The 20702-nt window shown below is 53.4% G+C and overlaps 1 protein-coding gene across 2 annotated transcripts in view; it reads right to left on the bottom strand.

Annotated features, from left to right (window-relative positions):
- SRP72 (signal recognition particle 72) overlaps positions 1 to 20702 on the bottom strand; it is a 62512-nt gene that overhangs the window by 22834 nt on the left and 18976 nt on the right. The window contains exons 10-12 of one of the 2 annotated variants that reach the window (XM_078599057.1): positions 19826 to 19954; positions 4262 to 4334; positions 1870 to 1934 (exon numbers count right to left, since the gene is read on the bottom strand). In XM_078599057.1, the coding sequence (XP_078455183.1) occupies positions 1870 to 1934; positions 4262 to 4334; positions 19826 to 19954 (267 nt within the window). The remainder of the gene's footprint in view (positions 1 to 1869; positions 1935 to 4261; positions 4335 to 19825; positions 19955 to 20702) is intronic. The other variant, XM_078599058.1, reaches the window with a different exon arrangement.

Raw genomic sequence — 20702 nt, forward strand, 5'->3', positions numbered from 1 at the left:
CTATGGGACCTTTTTCAGTATCAAAAAAAGATGGAAAAAATAAGAATGGGTTTTACCCTTCCTGGAAATATAAAAGGTGATAAGATGTTCAAACACCAAATAGATACCTTTTGCAAGGCATCAAGTCTGGATTAAGCACACATACTTGGGGCAAAATATGCTCTGATATATGCATCGTCTTTGAAACTGATTGGCCTACACCAAAGAAAGCAGCCTTCTTCATGGCCTTGCCACACCAGTGTTAGACAAGAAAACGCCAAAAGGCAAAAGTACAAAGACAATGCAAGTATCAGAACACATAGCTTGGGTCGAGCAGTTATATCTGTGGGACATTTTTGCCAGTATCAAAAATGATTAACAAAATAAGAATAGGTTTTACCCTTTCTGCCCACCGTGCCACCCATGAAATAAGTATATATATATATTTTTTAAAATTCAAACATGTTTTGTAGTTTTAAGAATAAAGGATCATAATACACAATTTGCGTATGCATAATATATAATATAGTATAGTAAACCCTCTATCCGTGAGGGTTATGTTCTTGAAAATGCAGAAACCTTATTCCAATGAGGAACACAGGGAAGAAATGGTAAAATAAATGGTAAATGATTAATAACAATGACTAGAATAAATAAACTACAAAGAACGATGTGTGTTTTTGTATTGCCTTTGATAATGATGATGATTTGACGATGATGATGATGGTGGTGGTGAGGAATTCAGGAGGATGCCTCGGGAGATGCAGGTGTTTGATAACAATGCTGCACAATTATTATGATTTTAGCACTCTGGGGGAGTAGCAATAGCCACAAAACTTTTCCTGATTGCATCCGCGTTCTTTTTAAAGGTCCTCACAGTCGACTCGTTTATACCAAAATGTAGAAATGAGCCGGCTGTAAGTACAGCGGTCCCCCGGTTAACGATATTAATTGGTTCCACGAAAATAATCGTTAATTGAAATTATCGTTAATCGAAAATAGGACATACACGTTAAAGGCTTAATTTGTTCCAAGACAATTGGAAGTTGACCTTTTTCACCCTAAAAACATCGTTTCTAATATTTTAGAACGCTATTTTAAAAGAAAAACGTTATAATAACATATTCAAGCATTAATAGTAATAGAAAATTGGATAATTACTAATGAGCATAAAAAGGTGCATAAATAAATCATAAAATAAAAAATTCTTACCTCAGGCTAAGATAATGGATGGCTTAATAGATTGAGAGAAGTTCAGGTGGAAGAAAAAAGTATTCCTCACTTTGTCTTTCTTCACATTCATTTTAAGGGCCATTGCTATTGATCTTATTTAACTTTTAAGTAAAACAAACATTATTCAAGAGAGCTGTTTCCATAAGCAACACACGTTAAACATTGAAAAGCTATCCAGTTGCTCTCAAAACGCTCATAAAAGGGCGTCACTGATTGGCTGAGGTCTGCCGAGTCCACTTGGGAGCGCTCCGATTAGCCGAATTTGGCGGCCGCGTGATATCGTAAATCGAAAATGTATCGTGAATAGAAACAATGGGACTCTATGCGAGGTGGATAGTTAATCAAAACATAACTCATCGATGGTATCATATTCTGAGGGACCACTGTACATATAAAGTAAAAATGCACAATAGCGAGTTCCAAGCGGGATGACTGCGAAACTTGATGACTAAGCGGGCAGCCGAGGGGGCATGCCCAATCTTCGCAGACAAGTTTCTAATGCATCAACATTCTGCGCGCAGCTCACCGGCGTGGGTGGCCTGGTACTAGGTACACTCGCAAACACTGGAGTCTGGTGGGTCGCGAATAGGGAACTAGGACACATTTAGTGGCTCGCGAATATGCAAAGGTTTACTGTAAATCTGCACAAAAACTTACAATTCCAGGGCAAAACCTGAACTTTTCGATGGATTTCAACTTTTCACAGGCCTTGGCAAAATGTCCTGAGAAAAAAAAATACACGGGAAATGATGCATTCTGAAGCACATCATGCGACTTAAAATTGTGTGGATTCAGAGACCATCTACCCCAGGCAGTTGCTGAGTAGTGTATTTTTTGTGGAAATCTTGCATGCCACATCACCAAAAGTGTGTCTAGTCTGTTGTCTTTATTGGATAATAGGGACACTAAGCCCTCAGACTATCCGATGACAAATGTGTTATGACTCATGTGATGATGAATTGGGTCCACAACCTATAAAAGGCAGTGCACCAAAGCAAGCATCAGTTAGATAACTAATAATAAGTTACTTACCATTTAATTACATTATTAGATATTGGAATTTCACAGATGAATTTAAAAAATCAGATGTTTGGATATCCGATACCATGTTGAATTTCCCAAAATAAGAAAGTCAAATGACATGATTTTGTATAATGCTAAAAAAACACGGGCAAAATATATTTTTTATTGTAAAATTTACATAAAATAGATGTTAGTTTACAAGTACCAAACATTACACGTGCACGTTGCAATAGATACATCTTTAAGTGCTTAAGATGCGTGTTCAATTATTTAAGCACTCCAAAAAAAATCTAAATCCTTAACATTACTTAAATAATGCAAGTTGTTACAATACACGCAAAAAAAACAGACTCAGACGTGTATGCGCACAAAGATCCTCCGTATATCCTTTAACAGTCGGGGCAAAGTGCTGTTAGCGAGCATCTATGAAGGCCAGCACAATACACGAGGGGGTGGGCGGCCAGCACCACGCCCGACCCCCTTTGTCTCCCCAGTGACAATGTTTGTAAATCGGAACAGGTACTCATTTGAAGCCGAGTTGACCTCAGGGAGGCCCAAGATTGATAAACGCACACACACACAAAGACATGCACCAAACACAAGCACAAAGTTTGTTTAGCCCTGTTGGGACAAGTGCTGTTAAGGAGCAAATTCTATGGCTGATATGGTCATAATAAAAACACTTGCACAACATTTGCAACTGCTACAACTAGACTATATTTACTGTGAACTGGTAATGTGCATCATCAAATTATTAAAAACATTTTTTACTTTGACGTTCACTATGTAAATTCATTTAGAAATTTTACGTGTTTGTATATGTCATTACGTGTTTGCTATGTACGTATGTTGAACTTCTTTTGAACTGTACGTAGCCAACTGGGCTAATCAGAGGTGCGAGGAAGGACAACGACACACTGGACACCCTTTCAAACGAGATGTTCCACTTAAAGATATTTTATAGGTAAAATATATGTATGGATATGTATGCATTTATGTATTTTTGTTAAAATGCCTGGAAATCCTAACCGAGTCTCAACACATTTTCAGGACAGTCCTGACACTTTTTTTTTCCAGTATGGGGCGATGTTCTGAATCTTAATTTAGACTGCAGGAGGAATCTATCTTGCCCCAGCCTACATCATTGACATGCTGCATCCATGTCCCCTCAAGGTCCCTAAGATCTGGAGATTAGTTCTTCTCTGCATTCCGAGGTTGAGGCTTTGGTCTATGGGTGATCGACAATTTTCCCGTCTAGGACCCAGGCTACGGAACACTCTTACACGAGATATCTCCGAGTATGTGGACATTTTAAAAATGTGTCTTACAACCTATTTATGCACCAACGCTTATCAAGCTTTTAGTTCACTTCGTAAATGGATTCTTAAAATGTATTTATAATATCATATTTTTTATGCTCAGTGTCTGCTGCCATGTCCTGTACAGTGCTTTGAAATCCTGGATGAAAATCCGCTATATAAATGAAATTAAGATTATTGTAATTGTGAAGCTCTTTTTTACAGATGTCCAGTAGGGGCAAGTGAGTTAGTTCAACAAAAATGCAATACATGACATGAGTGCAAGATAGAGAAAAGGTAAGCAAGTTGCTAAGATAAATAAACTATGTAAAGTGTACAAGTACAAATTGCACAAGTGCAATACATTCTTCCCGACTTGTCAAAACCACATGTAAGTTTGGGCAAGGTAGCGAAACAACAACAAAAACAGACCCAGACCAGTAATAATTTGTATAATTGTTTTAAGCATTGCAATGTTTGGTTAATACCAGTTATACCGTAGGTTTATTTAGCTACGAGAATAAACCGGAGGGAAACTCCCATGCAGAACAGAGGGAGAACAAACTCTCCAAAGAAAGGCGCTTGAGTCAGGAATCAAACACAGGTCCATCTTGATGTGGGGCACAAGTGTTACCACTGCTGCCACCCTGTTACCCACACATTTGAGTGTCACTCTCCATACGAGCAGAAAACATGCCCTCCTTTGTCAGTGTGCAGCAGGAACTAACCTTGACAAAGGTAGAGTTGAGCGATAGTAAACTCAATTTCAGGAATAGAATCGCCATGTTGATTACAAAAGTCCTGGAATAAACACACGGTAAAATGTGCAAATAATGTTAACAAAGTCAATTGAATGGTTCACAAGCATCATATAAAATAGATTGCTGCATGGTTAGTGAGAAAACATATAAAACACAAGTCAAACTATTGTTAGTCCCCAAGCATATTTTATAATTGTATGGATTTTATCAAGCACAGTAATTAAAATAATATTTTCGCATTGGTGTACTGTGGTGCCACAGCGACGGGGCCGCTCGGCCGAGCCAGGGAGCCGCCCGGCTTCCACCGCCGCACTGCCCCCCATCACCCCCCCCACATAAACACGCACCCGCACCCACGTAGGGCCTCGTGGTCGGGTCACCTACCCTGAGTTTTCACCCGAGGGCCCCCTAGGGGGGTTACCCCACGGTTTCTCAGGGCCAGGGAATTGGACAGGACCCTTCCCAGGCCAAGTAACACTGCGGCGCCGTGGGCGGATTTGAGATCGCACGACCACGGCGAGCTCAGAGAGCCCCGCAGTTAGAAACGCATACAAACACAAACACGGGTCAGCAAGGCAGATAGCTGGGATCAGGACCCGGGACGACTGATTGGTCGAAAGTTCAAAGGCCGGCGGGATCGCAAAAGAGCGGGAAATCCTAGGCTCAGGATTGGTCGAGAGACCAAGGCGGTCGGGACGGGGGCGCCTAGCCTTTGATGTGAATAGTTTAAAAGAAAACGCAGGGGCAGTAGGGAACTCTCTTCTTCTGGAGTTTGGACACGGGGTCAGCGACGAAGGAGTCATCGGGCGAGCCGCTAGATTGTCTGCAGGACGATCTGAGCGCCGCAAGGTCACCAAGGACTACAGACGGTATCGTGTTGCGCGCCTTACAACACCTCAGAGCGGAGGGTAGGATCCGTAGGAGAGGGTTAGTTCGGGGTAAGGACGAGTAGGAAAGCGGTTTAGCAGAGAGCGCAGCATAGAATAGGGCTACACGGCACCAGAGTGTGGGTTAGAAGCGCCTTGCTGTCCCGCACACACACACGGGTGGCTCGGTTGGTTAGCAAGGGCTAATAAAATCTCGAGCGTAGTAACAAAACCGTGTTGTTGGGTGTTTTTGGAACGTGGTATTAGCGTGCACTGCATTCGCGAGTGTGTGGTCGTTGTACGCATAAAGGCCGTGGTCTCTGTACGATTGTGCGGGTACGGAGGTGTGTGCGTTAACGCCCGGGGAGAGCACTTTTGGTGTGTTGGCGTGACTACGCAGCCGTGTGAGAGGAGAATCGTCCTTGTACGATATTTGTGTTGACGTGCACGCGCGAGTGGGGGAGGGGACGAGTCGTCGTGTCGGCGTGTGCCCCGCTTGCGTGCGCTCGTTACTTGCGTAAGCTCTCGGCGTGCGTAATCGGCGTGCCCAAGGTGCGCGATCGTAACGTGGGCGGCCAGCGCGGCGCAGAGCGGCGCAGGAGTGGGTATCGCGTGTGGAGCTGTATGCGTGTGTGCGCGCACGTTCACGACGTGTGTAACACAGGTGCGCGATCCTAACGTGAGTGGTCAGGGTTGGGTGAGTGCCGTGCAGAGCTGTGTGTGGGTGTGCGCGTGCGTGGTTATCCATGCCTGCTACGCGGACCCGCGGTGGAGGGGAATCCTCGGGTGACGGCTCCCACACCCTGGGTGAGGAGCCTAGCGGCGGTTCGCTTAGCAGCGGGGGGGCGATTGATGATGTTAGTCCGGCCGTTAGTATTATCGAGGGAGGGATCTCGGGGGCTAGCGACCCCCACAAATTGGTGTCGGAAGCGGTACGGACCCCCGCGTTACCTCACGCTAAAATAAGACTGATATTTACCGGCCGGGGGGCCCCTTCGTGGAAGGCATTCGCCCGCAATCTCTTAGGGGCCAAGGAAATTAATGGATGGACGGACGCGCAGGCAGTACGTCAACTTAATATGAATCTTGATGGGCGGGCAGCCGATTTTGTAGAAGCGTTACCCGCGAGCGCACAGACACAGCTAGAGGAGCTGATGCGCCGACTCGATCAGCGTTTTGGCACGCGTGACGAGGAGGAAGCAAAATCGGCCTTAGAGGCGCGCCGTCGCCAACCTGGCGAAGATCTCCGTGATTACGCCGAGGATGTGCGCGAGTTAACAAAGATCGCACGCCCGGGGTACGCAACTGAGGTTATTGAGGAACTGGCTGCCGAGAAAATCCAGCGGTACCTGTCTCGCACGGCGTGGTGGCAGCCAGACATGAGCTGCCCACGTCTTCCCTTTAACACCCTTGTCGAGCGCGCACGTAAGTGTGAAAGAATTCACAGCGAACGCGCGCAGCTCCGGGGGCTGGGACGAGAGCGCGCCATTGCGAGCCTGCTCTCGGAAGACGAGGAGGAGGAACAGGAGCTCGCGAGGACGGTAAGGGGCCGGGAAAGAGAACCTCCAGTGTCCCGCGAGACAACCCCGGGATGGGTTGCCGGTATACAAACGGGTATAAAGGATGTCTCCGGCCAGGTAACCCAGGTACGCGAGGAAACGAACAAAAATATGACCCAATTGCAATCCTCCGTTGAGACCATCCGATCTGAAATGGGGGACCTACGCGCCACGGTGGGAGGGTTATCTGGGAGGGTAGCCCGACTAGAGGCGGAGGGTGGACAGCGGCGTAATGGGGGGGGAGGGAGTGGGCGGGGGGCCCACTACGGAGCCGCCCCCCCTCCCCGGGCATGTTATATGTGCGATCGCCGAGGGCATCTAGTGAGAGACTGTCCTGAAATCACCCGAGCTAGGCAGGCGCGGGGGTTAAACTCCAACGCCTCCTAGTGAGCGGACCAACTAGGGGTGCAATCGACGCGGTCCCGATACAAATAGACGGTAATGGTAATAATGGCGAGCGAGTGATCTCCACACAGGTTCCAACAACAACGCCCACGGAAACGGTGACTCCTGGCGACTGGCTACGGGAGCTGGTGGCGGGGATCACGGGGGCCACGTCGCTGGTGGAAGGGGAGGTACACGGAGTGCGTACCCGAATTCTGCTGGACACGGGGGCGGTGGCCTCGCTCGTGAGCGCAGCGCACTGCAGCGCGATCGGGGTCGACGTGCGTCACCTGCAGGCACCGGACCGCGCGCTGCACACGGCGAGCGGAGCCGGAATGGGGCTGCTGGGGAGAGCCACCCTAGAGGTCCGCATAGGAAACCAGGTGTGCACACAGGAATTCTACGTTTCGAGTGTGTTGTGCCACGAGTGCATTGCAGGAACGGACCTCCTGGAAAAGTTGGGACTTAACGTACAGCCCCGGCAACGATGCGCTACGGTGGAGGGCAGCGGGGAGCGGATTCCGTTCCTAGGACAGGAGCCGAATCGCCCACGCTTCACACCCGTGGCCGCTACGCTGGTGTCGGCCGTCACCATCGGGCCTCTCGCCGAGATGCTGGTGCCAGTGGCAACCCTCTCCACCGACCCAACCCACCGACCATCGGGCGAGGTAATGCTGACTCCTCACCCGGAGTTGGCATCGCGATACGGGGTGGTAGGGTCAGCCACACTGGTAAACGCAGATGGGGGCCGGCTGTTTATACGTGTGTTTAACCCACACAGTACCCCGGCAATGATACGACGACGCACCCCGGTAGCCACCGTACACCCCCTGCACGCTCGCCACTCGAACGACTCGGTGTTCGCACTCTGGGCGGAGGACCCTGGCCGCCCCGAGGACAGCCAGGATCTGGCCTGGCGGGTCGGCCCGACCCCCCGAGCCGAGATTGTTCCCCTGCAGGATGCGTTACATGTGCCTTGGGCAGCCTTACCTAAGGGGGAGGCCGATCAGCTGCGCGGGTTATTGCGGGAGTACGCCGACGTGTTCAGTGAGCACGATTCGGACGTGGGCCGGACCGACCTGGTCAAGCACCAAATTGACACAGGTGCAGCCCGACCCATCAAACTCCCCGCATACCGAGTGGGCGCGCCTGAACGGACCCAGATCAAAGAGGCAGTCACGGATATGCTACGCGATAACATAATCCAGCCCTCCGCGAGCCCTTGGTCTGCCCCGGTGGTACTGGTAACGAAAAAGGACGGATCGACTCGGTTCTGCGTTGATTACCGAAAATTGAACGCAGTCACCCTCGGCGACGCTTTTCCCATCCCACGCATCGACGACACCTTCGACAGTCTCGCAGGAGCGCGGTATTTTTCCACCCTCGATCTGGCGTCCGGTTACTGGCAGGTGGAGATGACGGAGGAGGATCGGCCAAAAACAGCATTCACCACCCCGATGGGCCTGTTTGAGTTTCGAGTGTTGCCGTTCGGACTCACTAACGCGCCCGCGACGTTCCAGCGGTTGATGGAGTTGGTGATGCGGGGCTTGCAGTGGGAACAGTGCCTGATTTACCTGGACGACGTAATAGTGTTCAGTAGGTCGCTGTCCGAACACTGGTCCAGGCTGCGGGAAGTATTCCAGCGACTGCGAGCAGCCCATCTCAAGCTCAAGCCACGTAAGTGTTACATTGCGCAACGCGAGGTGGGGTACCTCGGACACCGAGTCAGCGAGGCAGGGGTGAGCACCGATCCCGAGAAGGTGCGTGCCGTAGTGGATTGGCCGCGGCCGAGGAACCTGACGGAGATCAGGTCATTCTTGGGACTCGCCACTTATTACCGTCGATTTGTAAAGGGATTCAGTGAGATTGCACGCCCCCTCACCCAACTCACCTCCCCTAAGAACCCCTATCAGTGGTCGGAGGCCTGCCAGACGGCTTTCACCACACTCAAAGACCACCTCACCCACACCCCCACCTTGGCTTTCCCAGATTTCACCACCGATTTTATTTTGGACACTGACGCCTGCAGCAGTGGGCTGGGCGCGGTGCTGTCGCAAGTGCAGGGTGGGACGGAGCGGGTCATCGCATACGCCAGTCGGACCCTGAGCGGGGCCGAACTGAACTATTGTGTAACCCGTCAGGAACTGTATGCTGTAATTTTCGCGTGTAAACAGTTCCGACCGTACTTGTACGGCAGGAAATGTCGTGTGCGCACCGATCATTATGCACTGCAGTTCCTCCTTACATTCAAGGAACCGCGGGGGCAGATGGCTCGATGGCTGGCGCAGCTGCAGGAGTACAACCTGCAGATCGAGTACCGAGCGGGGCGAACACACGCGAACGCGGACGCCTTGTCAAGACGGCCCGCGGTGCGCGCTGAGACGAGGGAGGGAGACGCCTGCCCGTGCTTCACGGGGGGACGCTGCCGCCAGGCAGCAGAACCCAAGGAGCGCGCGGAAACTAAACTCCCCCCCCCGAGAGAGAGTGCAGTGTGCGCCGCAGGAACCCCTGCAGAAGGAGCCCGGGGACAGACGGATCATCCCACCCCAACCGGGCGGATCCTAGAGGATGTCGGCTGCGCCTTCCCGGGCTTGGACGACGAGCAGCTGCGACAAACCCAGCAGCGGGATCCGGATCTGGCGGCGGTGGAGGCGGCACTGCGAGAGAGGAAGGATGCACTACCAGGGCCCTGGAGCGGTTTGTATGCCCGGTTGTGTGTAGAAAACGGGGTGGTGAGGGAACTGGCCGACGCTGGGCAGCCGGGGTGCATCTGCGTTCCCGCCCATGTGCGGCCCCAACTACTACGACTGGTACACGACCACCCGCTCGGGGGCCATGATGGGGAACGGCGCACCCGGGAGACTCTGCGTCGCCAGTATCTCTGGCCTAAATTAGCGCAAGATGTGGCCGCCTGGGTGCAGGGCTGCCGGGCCTGTCAGCAGTGTGGGCAAAAGCCGGCGAGGTACCAGGTACCCCTGAGGCCGTTCCGAGTCAGTCGGACGAATCAGTTGGTCGGAATCGACCTGCAGGGGCCCTTTCCACGATCCCACCGGGGCAACCGATATATTCTTGTAGCGGTGGAGTACTTCACCCGCTACCCCGTGGCGGTGGCTATCCCGGATAAAACAGCCCTCGTAGTGGCCCGGGCCTTCGTGGAAAACTACGTACTTAAGTGCGGGATCCCCGAACGAGTCATTACCGACCAGGGTAGTGAATTCGAGGCCGAACTATTCCAGGCGCTGTGCCGAGAGTTCGGGATCCAGAAGGACCGAACCACGGCATATCACCCCCAGGCGAACGGGATGGTAGAGAGGATGAACCAGACTCTGGCCGGGAAGCTTAAACGCATGGCGGCCGCGAATCAACAGGACTGGGACGAACACCTCCCCTATGCCCTGTTCGCCTACACCACCGCCGTTCACACATCTACAGGACAGACCCCGTTCCTAATGATGTTTGGTCGCGAGTCTCGCCTGCCCGCAGATCTGCTGTTCGGTGTCCCTCCGCCGCAACGGGAGGAAGGGAGCCACCCCATGGAGCACTTGCTGGAGACCCTGCGAGAGGCCAGGGGCCGAGCCTACCCGCACGGAGAGGCCGCGCACCAGCGGCAAGAGCAGGGCGCCCGACCCCGTATGGAGCCCCCCTTCTACACTGCGGGCTCCGAGGTGTGGCTGTACACTCCCCGCGTCGGTGCCGGACAGGTGGGGAAGCTGACCACCTACTGGCGAGGACCCTGGATTGTGAGACGGCAGATCTCACCATGGACGGTGCTGATTCAGGGAGGAGAGAGGGGCCGGGAGATGGTGGTCAACATCCGCCGACTGAAGCCGTGGCGAGCAGCCCCCGAGGGGGGGAGCCCCGCCGTCCAAGTACCCCGAAACCCCGGGGTCCCCCCACCCCCCGTGCCCGGGGGCCTCGCGCAGTATATGGGCCCCACGGAGCCCCGGGCTCCGAGGGGCCCCGGGCGGGGCCGGGGGCGACGAGGACGGCGACCCTTAAACCCCACCGCCTCTGAGTTTGTCCCCCAGCCCGCAGGTGCCGGAGACCGAGGGGAGCCGTTGGAATGGAGGAGGAGACCACCGCCGGAGCCCCAGGAGACGGAGCCGCCACCCCCGAGGCCAGCCACAAGGGCCGGGCGAATCCCGCGGACCCCGCGGCGATACCTCGTGGGGGCAACCCAGGCGAGGTGCTCCAGTCAACCCGGGACGGGGACTGGCACCCCGGGGGGCTATGTGGTGCCACAGCGACGGGGCCGCTCGGCCGAGCCAGGGAGCCGCCCGGCTTCCACCGCCGCACTGCCCCCCATCACCCCCCCCACATAAACACGCACCCGCACCCACGTAGGGCCTCGTGGTCGGGTCACCTACCCTGAGTTTTCACCCGAGGGCCCCCTAGGGGGGTTACCCCACGGTTTCTCAGGGCCAGGGAATTGGACAGGACCCTTCCCAGGCCAAGTAACACTGCGGCGCCGTGGGCGGATTTGAGATCGCACGACCACGGCGAGCTCAGAGAGCCCCGCAGTTAGAAACGCATACAAACACAAACACGGGTCAGCAAGGCAGATAGCTGGGATCAGGACCCGGGACGACTGATTGGTCGAAAGTTCAAAGGCCGGCGGGATCGCAAAAGAGCGGGAAATCCTAGGCTCAGGATTGGTCGAGAGACCAAGGCGGTCGGGACGGGGGCGCCTAGCCTTTGATGTGAATAGTTTAAAAGAAAACGCAGGGGCAGTAGGGAACTCTCTTCTTCTGGAGTTTGGACACGGGGTCAGCGACGAAGGAGTCATCGGGCGAGCCGCTAGATTGTCTGCAGGACGATCTGAGCGCCGCAAGGTCACCAAGGACTACAGACGGTATCGTGTTGCGCGCCTTACAACACCTCAGAGCGGAGGGTAGGATCCGTAGGAGAGGGTTAGTTCGGGGTAAGGACGAGTAGGAAAGCGGTTTAGCAGAGAGCGCAGCATAGAATAGGGCTACACGGCACCAGAGTGTGGGTTAGAAGCGCCTTGCTGTCCCGCACACACACACGGGTGGCTCGGTTGGTTAGCAAGGGCTAATAAAATCTCGAGCGTAGTAACAAAACCGTGTTGTTGGGTGTTTTTGGAACGTGGTATTAGCGTGCACTGCATTCGCGAGTGTGTGGTCGTTGTACGCATAAAGGCCGTGGTCTCTGTACGATTGTGCGGGTACGGAGGTGTGTGCGTTAACGCCCGGGGAGAGCACTTTTGGTGTGTTGGCGTGACTACGCAGCCGTGTGAGAGGAGAATCGTCCTTGTACGATATTTGTGTTGACGTGCACGCGCGAGTGGGGGAGGGGACGAGTCGTCGTGTCGGCGTGTGCCCCGCTTGCGTGCGCTCGTTACTTGCGTAAGCTCTCGGCGTGCGTAATCGGCGTGCCCAAGGTGCGCGATCGTAACGTGGGCGGCCAGCGCGGCGCAGAGCGGCGCAGGAGTGGGTATCGCGTGTGGAGCTGTATGCGTGTGTGCGCGCACGTTCACGACGTGTGTAACACAGGTGCGCGATCCTAACGTGAGTGGTCAGGGTTGGGTGAGTGCCGTGCAGAGCTGTGTGTGGGTGTGCGCGTGCGTGGTTATCCATGCCTGCTACGCGGACCCGCGGTGGAGGGGAATCCTCGGGTGACGGCTCCCACACCCTGGGTGAGGAGCCTAGCGGCGGTTCGCTTAGCAGCGGGGGGGCGATTGATGATGTTAGTCCGGCCGTTAGTATTATCGAGGGAGGGATCTCGGGGGCTAGCGACCCCCACAGTACTATTGAACAAAAATATTCTATTTCTGATCTTATATCAGCTGGACAATTAAGTGGAAAGGTGGTTTTTAAATGTCGTTGCTGCTCTTGACTTGAATAATGGTGACGGTTTAACCAGACCATACACTGAACATGCTTTGACATCCGCACACTGGACACCACTGTGATAACGGTATATTACCTGTGATAGTGGTATATTACCAATGTAATAAACGACTTCCACGACAACTGTTGCAAAAGTGCTTCTTTATTAACTGTAGTACTGCACATCTCCTCTAATTCCTTCTCCGGGCAATGTCCCTTCTCACAACGCCATGGACGAGGCATCTCTCTCCGGTCCACCAGCGAGGTTCGCTCTGCTCCTCCAGTCTCGCCGTTGGCTGGCGGCGTGCCGGAGAGAAGGGCGAGCTTCACTGGGGTACCCACTACGTGGTCGGTGGCGAAGAGAGGAGATGACGAGCAGCGATGCAGTCCGGACCCCAGACTGCCCACACCAACCACCAGTCCTCCCCTGCCCCTGCTGATATTTTCCCCGGCGGAGCTAGGCTCCACCTCTAGCCATGCCCTCTCATGGTACCTTCTCGATGGTTCCCGAAGCATCTCTCTCGACTCCGCACATCACCTTTGGCCCAGATATCATTCCCTCTTAGGATTGGATGCCGATTACATAATAGTGCCTGTACCCAGTTACCCTCTGGCACCCAATGGTTGGCGCTTTCTCATTACATCACCACCCCTCCCCCCCCCGTCCCGGCTAGAGATAAAACCCATATAAGTAATGAAGAGACGCAACACAGGAGAACTCGTGGTGCGAGTTAGGAGGGTTGGTCCCAAAAAGGGATGAAAATCCCATAAAAACATGCAACCCATAACAAGGGATAAAATAACATGGGACGAATCCGTCAACGTAGGTAGGGATGTAAGGGTAACAACATGGGCGACTTCAACGAAATCGCAGCATCCTGGAGCGAGTCCGTGACGCCGGACCGGCACGCCGGGCGGCAGGACAAGCGACGGAGGAGCAGAAGGCTCCACCGCAGTAGGGCCGGCCCGGGCGAGGTCACAGCCCGCATCGGCAGTCACAGGTTCGGATGCTGTGGGTGGCAAAACAGAATCCTTCGGGAGTTCATCCTGTAACAGCACCGCCCCCGGTCCATCAGACACGTCAGACCCTGGCAGTCCAATTTTTGGAGATGAAGGAGCAACACGCGGAGGGATAAACGGTTTCCACCGAGAGGGATGGACGAACTAACGCCGTCTGCCCGCCCGGATACGCACACACTGCGGACGTTTAATCTCGACGACCTCCACAGGTCCCTGCCAGGGCTTATGCAACTTAGGTGAGGTGCCAACGGGCACCTGAGGACAATGAAGCCAAGCCCTGTCGCCAATGGACCACAACATGTCATTGCAGACCTGCACGCATAACGTTCATTGCGCACCTGCGTCTTGGCGGTGTTCATCCTAGCTGCCTCCCGGGCCTTGGAAATACGTCGCAAGGAATCGCGAACATGTTCCGGCAGTTTAGATTTAACGTTATCAATCGGTGCTCCCAAATGGGTATCTATAGGGGGTACGTTTTCCCACCCATAAGGAAATATTTCGAGAATCCCGTAGAAGCGTGCGGGGCCATCCTGTACGCAGCAAGCACGCTCGCCACATGTAAATCCCAATCAGCTTGTTTGGAATCCACCGTCTTACAGAGCATGGTGGACAAAGTTCTGTTCAGACGTTCGACCATCCCATCTGTCCGAGGGTGGTACGGTGACGTTCTGATTTTCTTAGTGCCCAATGCGTCGCAGACCTCGCGCAACAACTTAGAGGAGAAGTTCCGACCTTGGTCCGTAAGCAGCTGTTCGGGAGCACCTTTGTCCATTACATACCCATACAAAAACGCGTCGGCAATGGAGGCCGCCGACTGATCCGGCAGCGGCCAAGCCATCGGCCATCGAAAAAAGATTCCACACCCACCGAAAGGAATTTGTTACCCCTATTAGTGACCGGAAAGGGCCCAAGGACCTCGAGTGCCACCAGTTTGTTAATACGCGAAACCGAAATAGATTGCAGCGGCAGATGACATTTCCGCTGCGGCGGTTTCCTCTGAGCACATTCTATACAGGATTGAATCCATTTGGAAACGTCGGCTGTCATCCCCGGCCAATAATAATCATGCTGCAACGTTAACAATGATTTTTGGACGCCAAGGTGCAACAACTTCTCCTCGTGCAGCGCGCAACCCAAGCCGTTACGGAGAGAAACGGGAACAACTCGCCAGCGATCCAGCATTTCCTCTCTCCACATCAAAAGGCCGTCATGAAGAATCAACCGGCCCCCATCACTGGAAGCGAGAACTGGTTGTGCGAGCTCAGCCTGACGCGGCAAACTCCCTAAGGAGTCATCCAGCAGCTGCTCGCGCACCCACACGGAGCGCGGAAGCTGCAACACAGTCAACCGACGCATCTATATCCGGAGGTTTCGAACCGGCTACCGCAGACATGACAGTACGCGGTTGTGACACAACGGGTCCACAACGGCTCATCCCAGACAAACACGGGCAACGAAGAGACTGCGGCAATCACGACAGGGCATCCGCGTTGCAATGTCGAGAACCTTTACGATACACCACACTGAAATATAATTCCTGTTAGATCTCGAGCCAACGAGACAGTTGGCCAGCTGGCTGCTCGACTTTCAAGGAATATTGGAGGGCCGCATGATTAGTGCGAACAACAAATTCCCTGAGGTAAGGCCTGTATTGCCGGACGAAATAAACAATGGCCAAAAGTTCTCTCCGGGTGACACAATAACGACGTTCTGCCGGGGAAAGGACACGGCTGCCGTACGCGACCACCTTTTTAACTTGAGATAGAACGGCACCGATGCCCGTATCGGTGTCAAGGATAAATAGCAGAGTAAAATCTGGATACTCGAGCGTGGGCGTGTCAGACAATTGTTCGCTGAGGGCCAAAAACGGAGCCTCTACCTCTGGACCCCATTTAAAATCTCAGATTTTTAGCTGTTAACGCGTGCAAGGGTTTAGTGACCGTAGCAAAATGCGGCACGAACCTACGGTAATGACGCAAATCTGACTAAACTGCGCACATCACCCACACACACGGGGGGTAGGCCAGTCGCGAACACAGGCAGTTTTTTGCGGGTACGTGGCGATGCCCTCAGAGGTGACAATGGGACCCAAATAACGCACCGAATTTAGCAGCAAGTGACATTTAGCCAATTTAAATTTCAAGTTAGCAGAGCGCATTCTATCGAAAACGGAGCACAAACGCCGGAGGTGTTCATCAAAAGTGCGGCTAAAAACAATAACATCGTCCAAGTAAATAAGACAAGTGTCCCACTGTAGGCCGGTCAAGACGAGCTCCATCAAACGTTGAAAGGTAGCCGGAGCCGAATTCAAGCCCATCGGACGGTAATTGAACTGAAAGAGTCCCTGGGGTGTGCGGAACGCAGTTTTCGGCTTAGACGAGTCGTCCAGGGGTAGTTGCCAAAACCCCGAAGACAAATCGAGAGTGCAAAAATATCGCACCCCGGACAAGGCGTCTAGGGAGTCGTCCATGCGCAGGAGCGGATATGCGTCGGCCACCGAAACTTTTTTCAATTTGCGGAAATCAACGCAAAATCTGAGGTTACCATCCTTTTTGACAAGCACGACGAGCGTGCCCCAAGGGCTATTAGACGGGGAAATAATATCGGCGATCAGCATGTCATTGACCGCTCATTGCACATGTTCCTTCTCCACCGGGCTCAACCGGTGCGAATTTTGACAAATAGGGCTGGCCTCACCCGTATCAATATGATGAGACAACAGGGATGTACGACCCAGATCGAATTCATTCTTACTAAATACGTCCAAAAACTCGCATAGAAGTTAACACACATCGATCATCCGCAATGACAGGGGTGAGCCGCTCCCACCAAGGGGCGCAGCTCGGCCTCGTCGCGGTCCAAAAACGCAGTGGTGGCATGAGCCAACACCGTACCAGCGGGAACTACAACAGCGTTCGGGCCCCCCGTTAAGTATCTGCAAGAACGGGGCTGGCTTAGAGTTGTCTGTGCGCCGACAAGCGCCAGACCCCGGGTCGCAGCATTAGACGGGGTCAGAAGGACCCCAGCCATCGAAGAAACACATCAGATTCCCTTACGATAACGCAACGGCACCAGCATTTGGGATCCCAGCGGAATCTCGATTGCGACATCAAAGAGGGCTTGTACAGCAGCGCTCGGTGACGAACGCAACAATGGCGACAATAAAATAAAACAATTTGCGACCCGAGGGCATTTCCAAGCAACCCTGATCTACCAGGATCTTAACGGGCATCCATCTAAGAAAATCAGTACCCAACAAGCAGGGCACAGCCAACGACCTAAAAATCAGAACCGGTCCCGATACAGCAACATCACTGATGACAATGCGGGCTTCCACCTGCCCAATGATGCCCATGCTACCCCCATTCGCTGCAACACAAGCGTCAATGACCGGGCGGATTTGAGTAACAGGGGTCGACAGCAATTGAAAAATAACGTCTCAAATAATAGTAGCGGAAGCCCCCGTGTCCACTAAGATGCGAACGTCTACTCCCTGTATCGAACCAGGCACCGCCGAGGATCCCGCAGCCGCCGCGACCATGTGACGCGCTAATTTATTCCATTGTGTCACCGAATTAGCCCAACCCCGTGTAACTGAACCTGATTGCATGGTGTCAACATACGAACCGTGCTGTGAACGAACGAGCTCCGTGTCATAAGATGCATGAGGTTGCGAAATGGGCCGGGTGTCCGACGTGTACCGACTCGCCTGTGGGGGTGGAGGTTGAGCCGTCGGAGGGGCAGCAGGAGCCGGAGCAGCAGCCGAAGTCGGAGATCGAGGGCGACTCCGGCATTCCCTCGCGAAGTGTCCGAGCCGGCCACATAGGTAGCAGGTCACGGGCGGCCTTTGTGCCCCCCAGTCCTCACGCGTCCATGCCGATATTTGAGACCACCGCTGCAGGCTCTCGTGAGCAGTGAAGACATCTGGCGGCCCATCGGGATAATTGTACATCGTGGCCACACGCAGGCAAAACCACCCCCATGTCCCTCGCCAGAGCCAGCATACAGTCCATGACAAGTGAGTCGAGGGCCTCTTGTTTCACGTCAGGGTAGGCGGCCACAGCCAACGCTATCAGCACACTCCGGAAGGCGAGAGGTGACTCGGAACTCCCTCGCCTACGTTGCATAAACTTTCGTCGTGTGTCGGAAGGCGGCTCGTAAACTTCTGCCATCTCGGCATATGCACATTGCAACGTTGCCTTCTTTTCCGGAGGGATAGACCTGAAGACTGCCAGGGCGTCGTCATCTAATACAGTCGGTAGAGCGACCAACGCCTCCTCCTCTGTCCAGCGTACCGAACGGAACGCCGCTTCAAATCTCCAAGTGAAGGGCACTCCAGTTGCCGCCGGCCGCGACAAATTATTTGACATGTGGGAGTCGTCGGGTGCAATCGGCACCGCCTCGTCCGACCTCAACGACGGCCCCGACACCTTGCGCACCACACGGCCCGTCCAAAATGGCGGGCTCCGACCGCGCCCTTGCCGCGCCGTCCGAAATGGCCGCGTGGCATCCTCAGCGCGTGTAATGGCGGACGTCTCCTCAGCGCCTGATATGGCGGACGTCGCCTCTGCAGGAGAACTCACAGAGACTCCAGCCTCGGACCTCCAATCGCTACCTCCCGGCGATGCTTGAGGTGGACGCCCCGCCACCGTGGACGTCACGACGAGCGAGACCAACTGAAGGAGCACCGTCCGCAGCGACTCTAGCTGCTCCTCCACCCTCCTCCAGCCGTTTTCGGCTCGCTAGGGCGGAGATGCCGCGGCCGCGCCCACCGCCTCCGGTGCAGCGACCTCACCAGCTGTGGTTCCTATGACCGAGACCACGGATCCCGGGGTCGGCAGGTCCTGGGTCCTCACCTCATCGTCGTCAGAAGACGCGACAGGTGGTTTCTTCTTCTTGAGATGTTTAGACATTTTTCGCAACTGGTAATATTTCTTCTATTGAAGGACCACTTCTGACTCCAATGTAATAAACGACTTCCATGACGATTGTTGCAAAAGTGCTTCTTTATTAACTGTAGTACTCCACAGCTCCTCTCCTTCCCTCTCCGGGTAATTTCCCTTCTCACAACGCCATGGACGAGGCATCTCTCTCCGGTCCACCAGTGAGGTTCGCTCTGCTCCTCCAGTCTCGCCGTTGGCTGGCGGCGTTTTGGAGATAAGAGGCGAGCTTCACTGAGGAACCCGCCACGTGGTCGGTGGCGAAGAGAGGAGATGACGAGCAGCAACGCAGTCCGGACCCCAGGCTGTCCATACCAACTACGAGTCCTCCCCTGCCCCGGCGGAGCTAGGCTCCGCCTCTAGCCATGCCCCCTCGTGGAACCTTCCCGATGGTTCCCGAAGCATCACCTTTGGCCAGATATTATTTCCTCTTAGGATTGGATGCCGATTACATAACAGTGCCTGTACCCAGTTACCCTCTGGCACCCACTGGATGGCGCTCTCTCATTACACCTGTGATAGTGGTATATTACGTGTGATAGCGGTATATTGCCTGTGATAGTGGTATATTGCCTGTGATAGAGGTAGATTGCCTGTGATAGTAGTTTATTGCCTGTGATAGTGGTATATTGCCTGTGATAGTGGTATTTTGCCTGTGATAGTGGTATATTACCTGTGATAGAGGTAGATTGCCTGTGATAGTGGTATATTGCCTGTGATAGTGGTATATTACCTGTGATAGAGGTAGATTGCCTGTGATAGTGGTATATTGCCTGTGATAGTGGTATTTTGCCTGTGATAGAGGTATATTACCTGTGATAGTGGTATATTACTTGTGATAGTGGTATATTAGCTATGATAGTGGTATAATACCTGTGATAGTGGTATATTGCCTGTGATAGTGGTATATTACCTCCAGAGCCTGTATGGCCTTTTCTTGCTTTTTTTCTCTGACATACTGAGCAGCCAAGATCAGTGGGGGCAGCGGATGGTCTGGCCATTGATTCTTTAGAGACGACACCATCTTCTGGCACTGTTCCACCTGAAGGGGCATTCAAATTACACTAAGAAACATCAACGGCACACCATCCCATCACTTGGCGAGCGCCGACTCTTAGGCAGCTCAAAAGTATGCGTCGGTCATCACGTGACCCAGCTCATAAACAGCAACAGGGTTTGCAAAAAGATGCAGGAGCACCTTGAGCACACATTTTCAAACCAGGCTGCTCAGCGGTACAGCCAGGGGGGTTTGCAATCGCAAGGTTGCGAGTTCAATCGGTGGATGTTGGTTAACTTGGCCCATCCGAGGTTGATAAAAAAAAGTGTAACTCATTATATCGGGGTCAATAACACGAAAGATTATCCAAAATCAGCAAACAATTCCCCAGTACTTTCACCTGCATGTGTAGTTGGTTCCATGGAGACTGGAGATGTAGTCTTTAGAGGCAACACGGTTTATTTAAATCTTAACAAGAAGCCCCTTTTACTCCCACTACCTGGGGAGGAATGGCCTCCGGGCTGACGTGCTCCATCACTGGGGCTAAGGGCTCCGAGTCCTCCGGCTAAGGGTGACCCTAGGGGAGGCTATGCTGACCCGACCCAGCTAAGGTGCGGGTCCCAACCACTGGTCCGCGCTCGGCCCCGGCCCTTAAAATGACATCGGAGTTCCGGGTCCCAGGTACTTAGCCTAGCTGGTCTTCTATATATTTCGTCTTCAGAGCACTGTCTCGAACCATTCTGAGGTACCGCCCCCTTTCTGGAACCTTCCAGGGGGCTCTGGAATAACCCCC

This window comes from Lampetra planeri, chromosome 12 (assembly GCF_965212315.1).
Source record: "Lampetra planeri chromosome 12, kcLamPlan1.2.h2, whole genome shotgun sequence".
In the NCBI taxonomy this organism is placed as follows: Eukaryota; Metazoa; Chordata; class Hyperoartia; order Petromyzontiformes; family Petromyzontidae; genus Lampetra; species Lampetra planeri.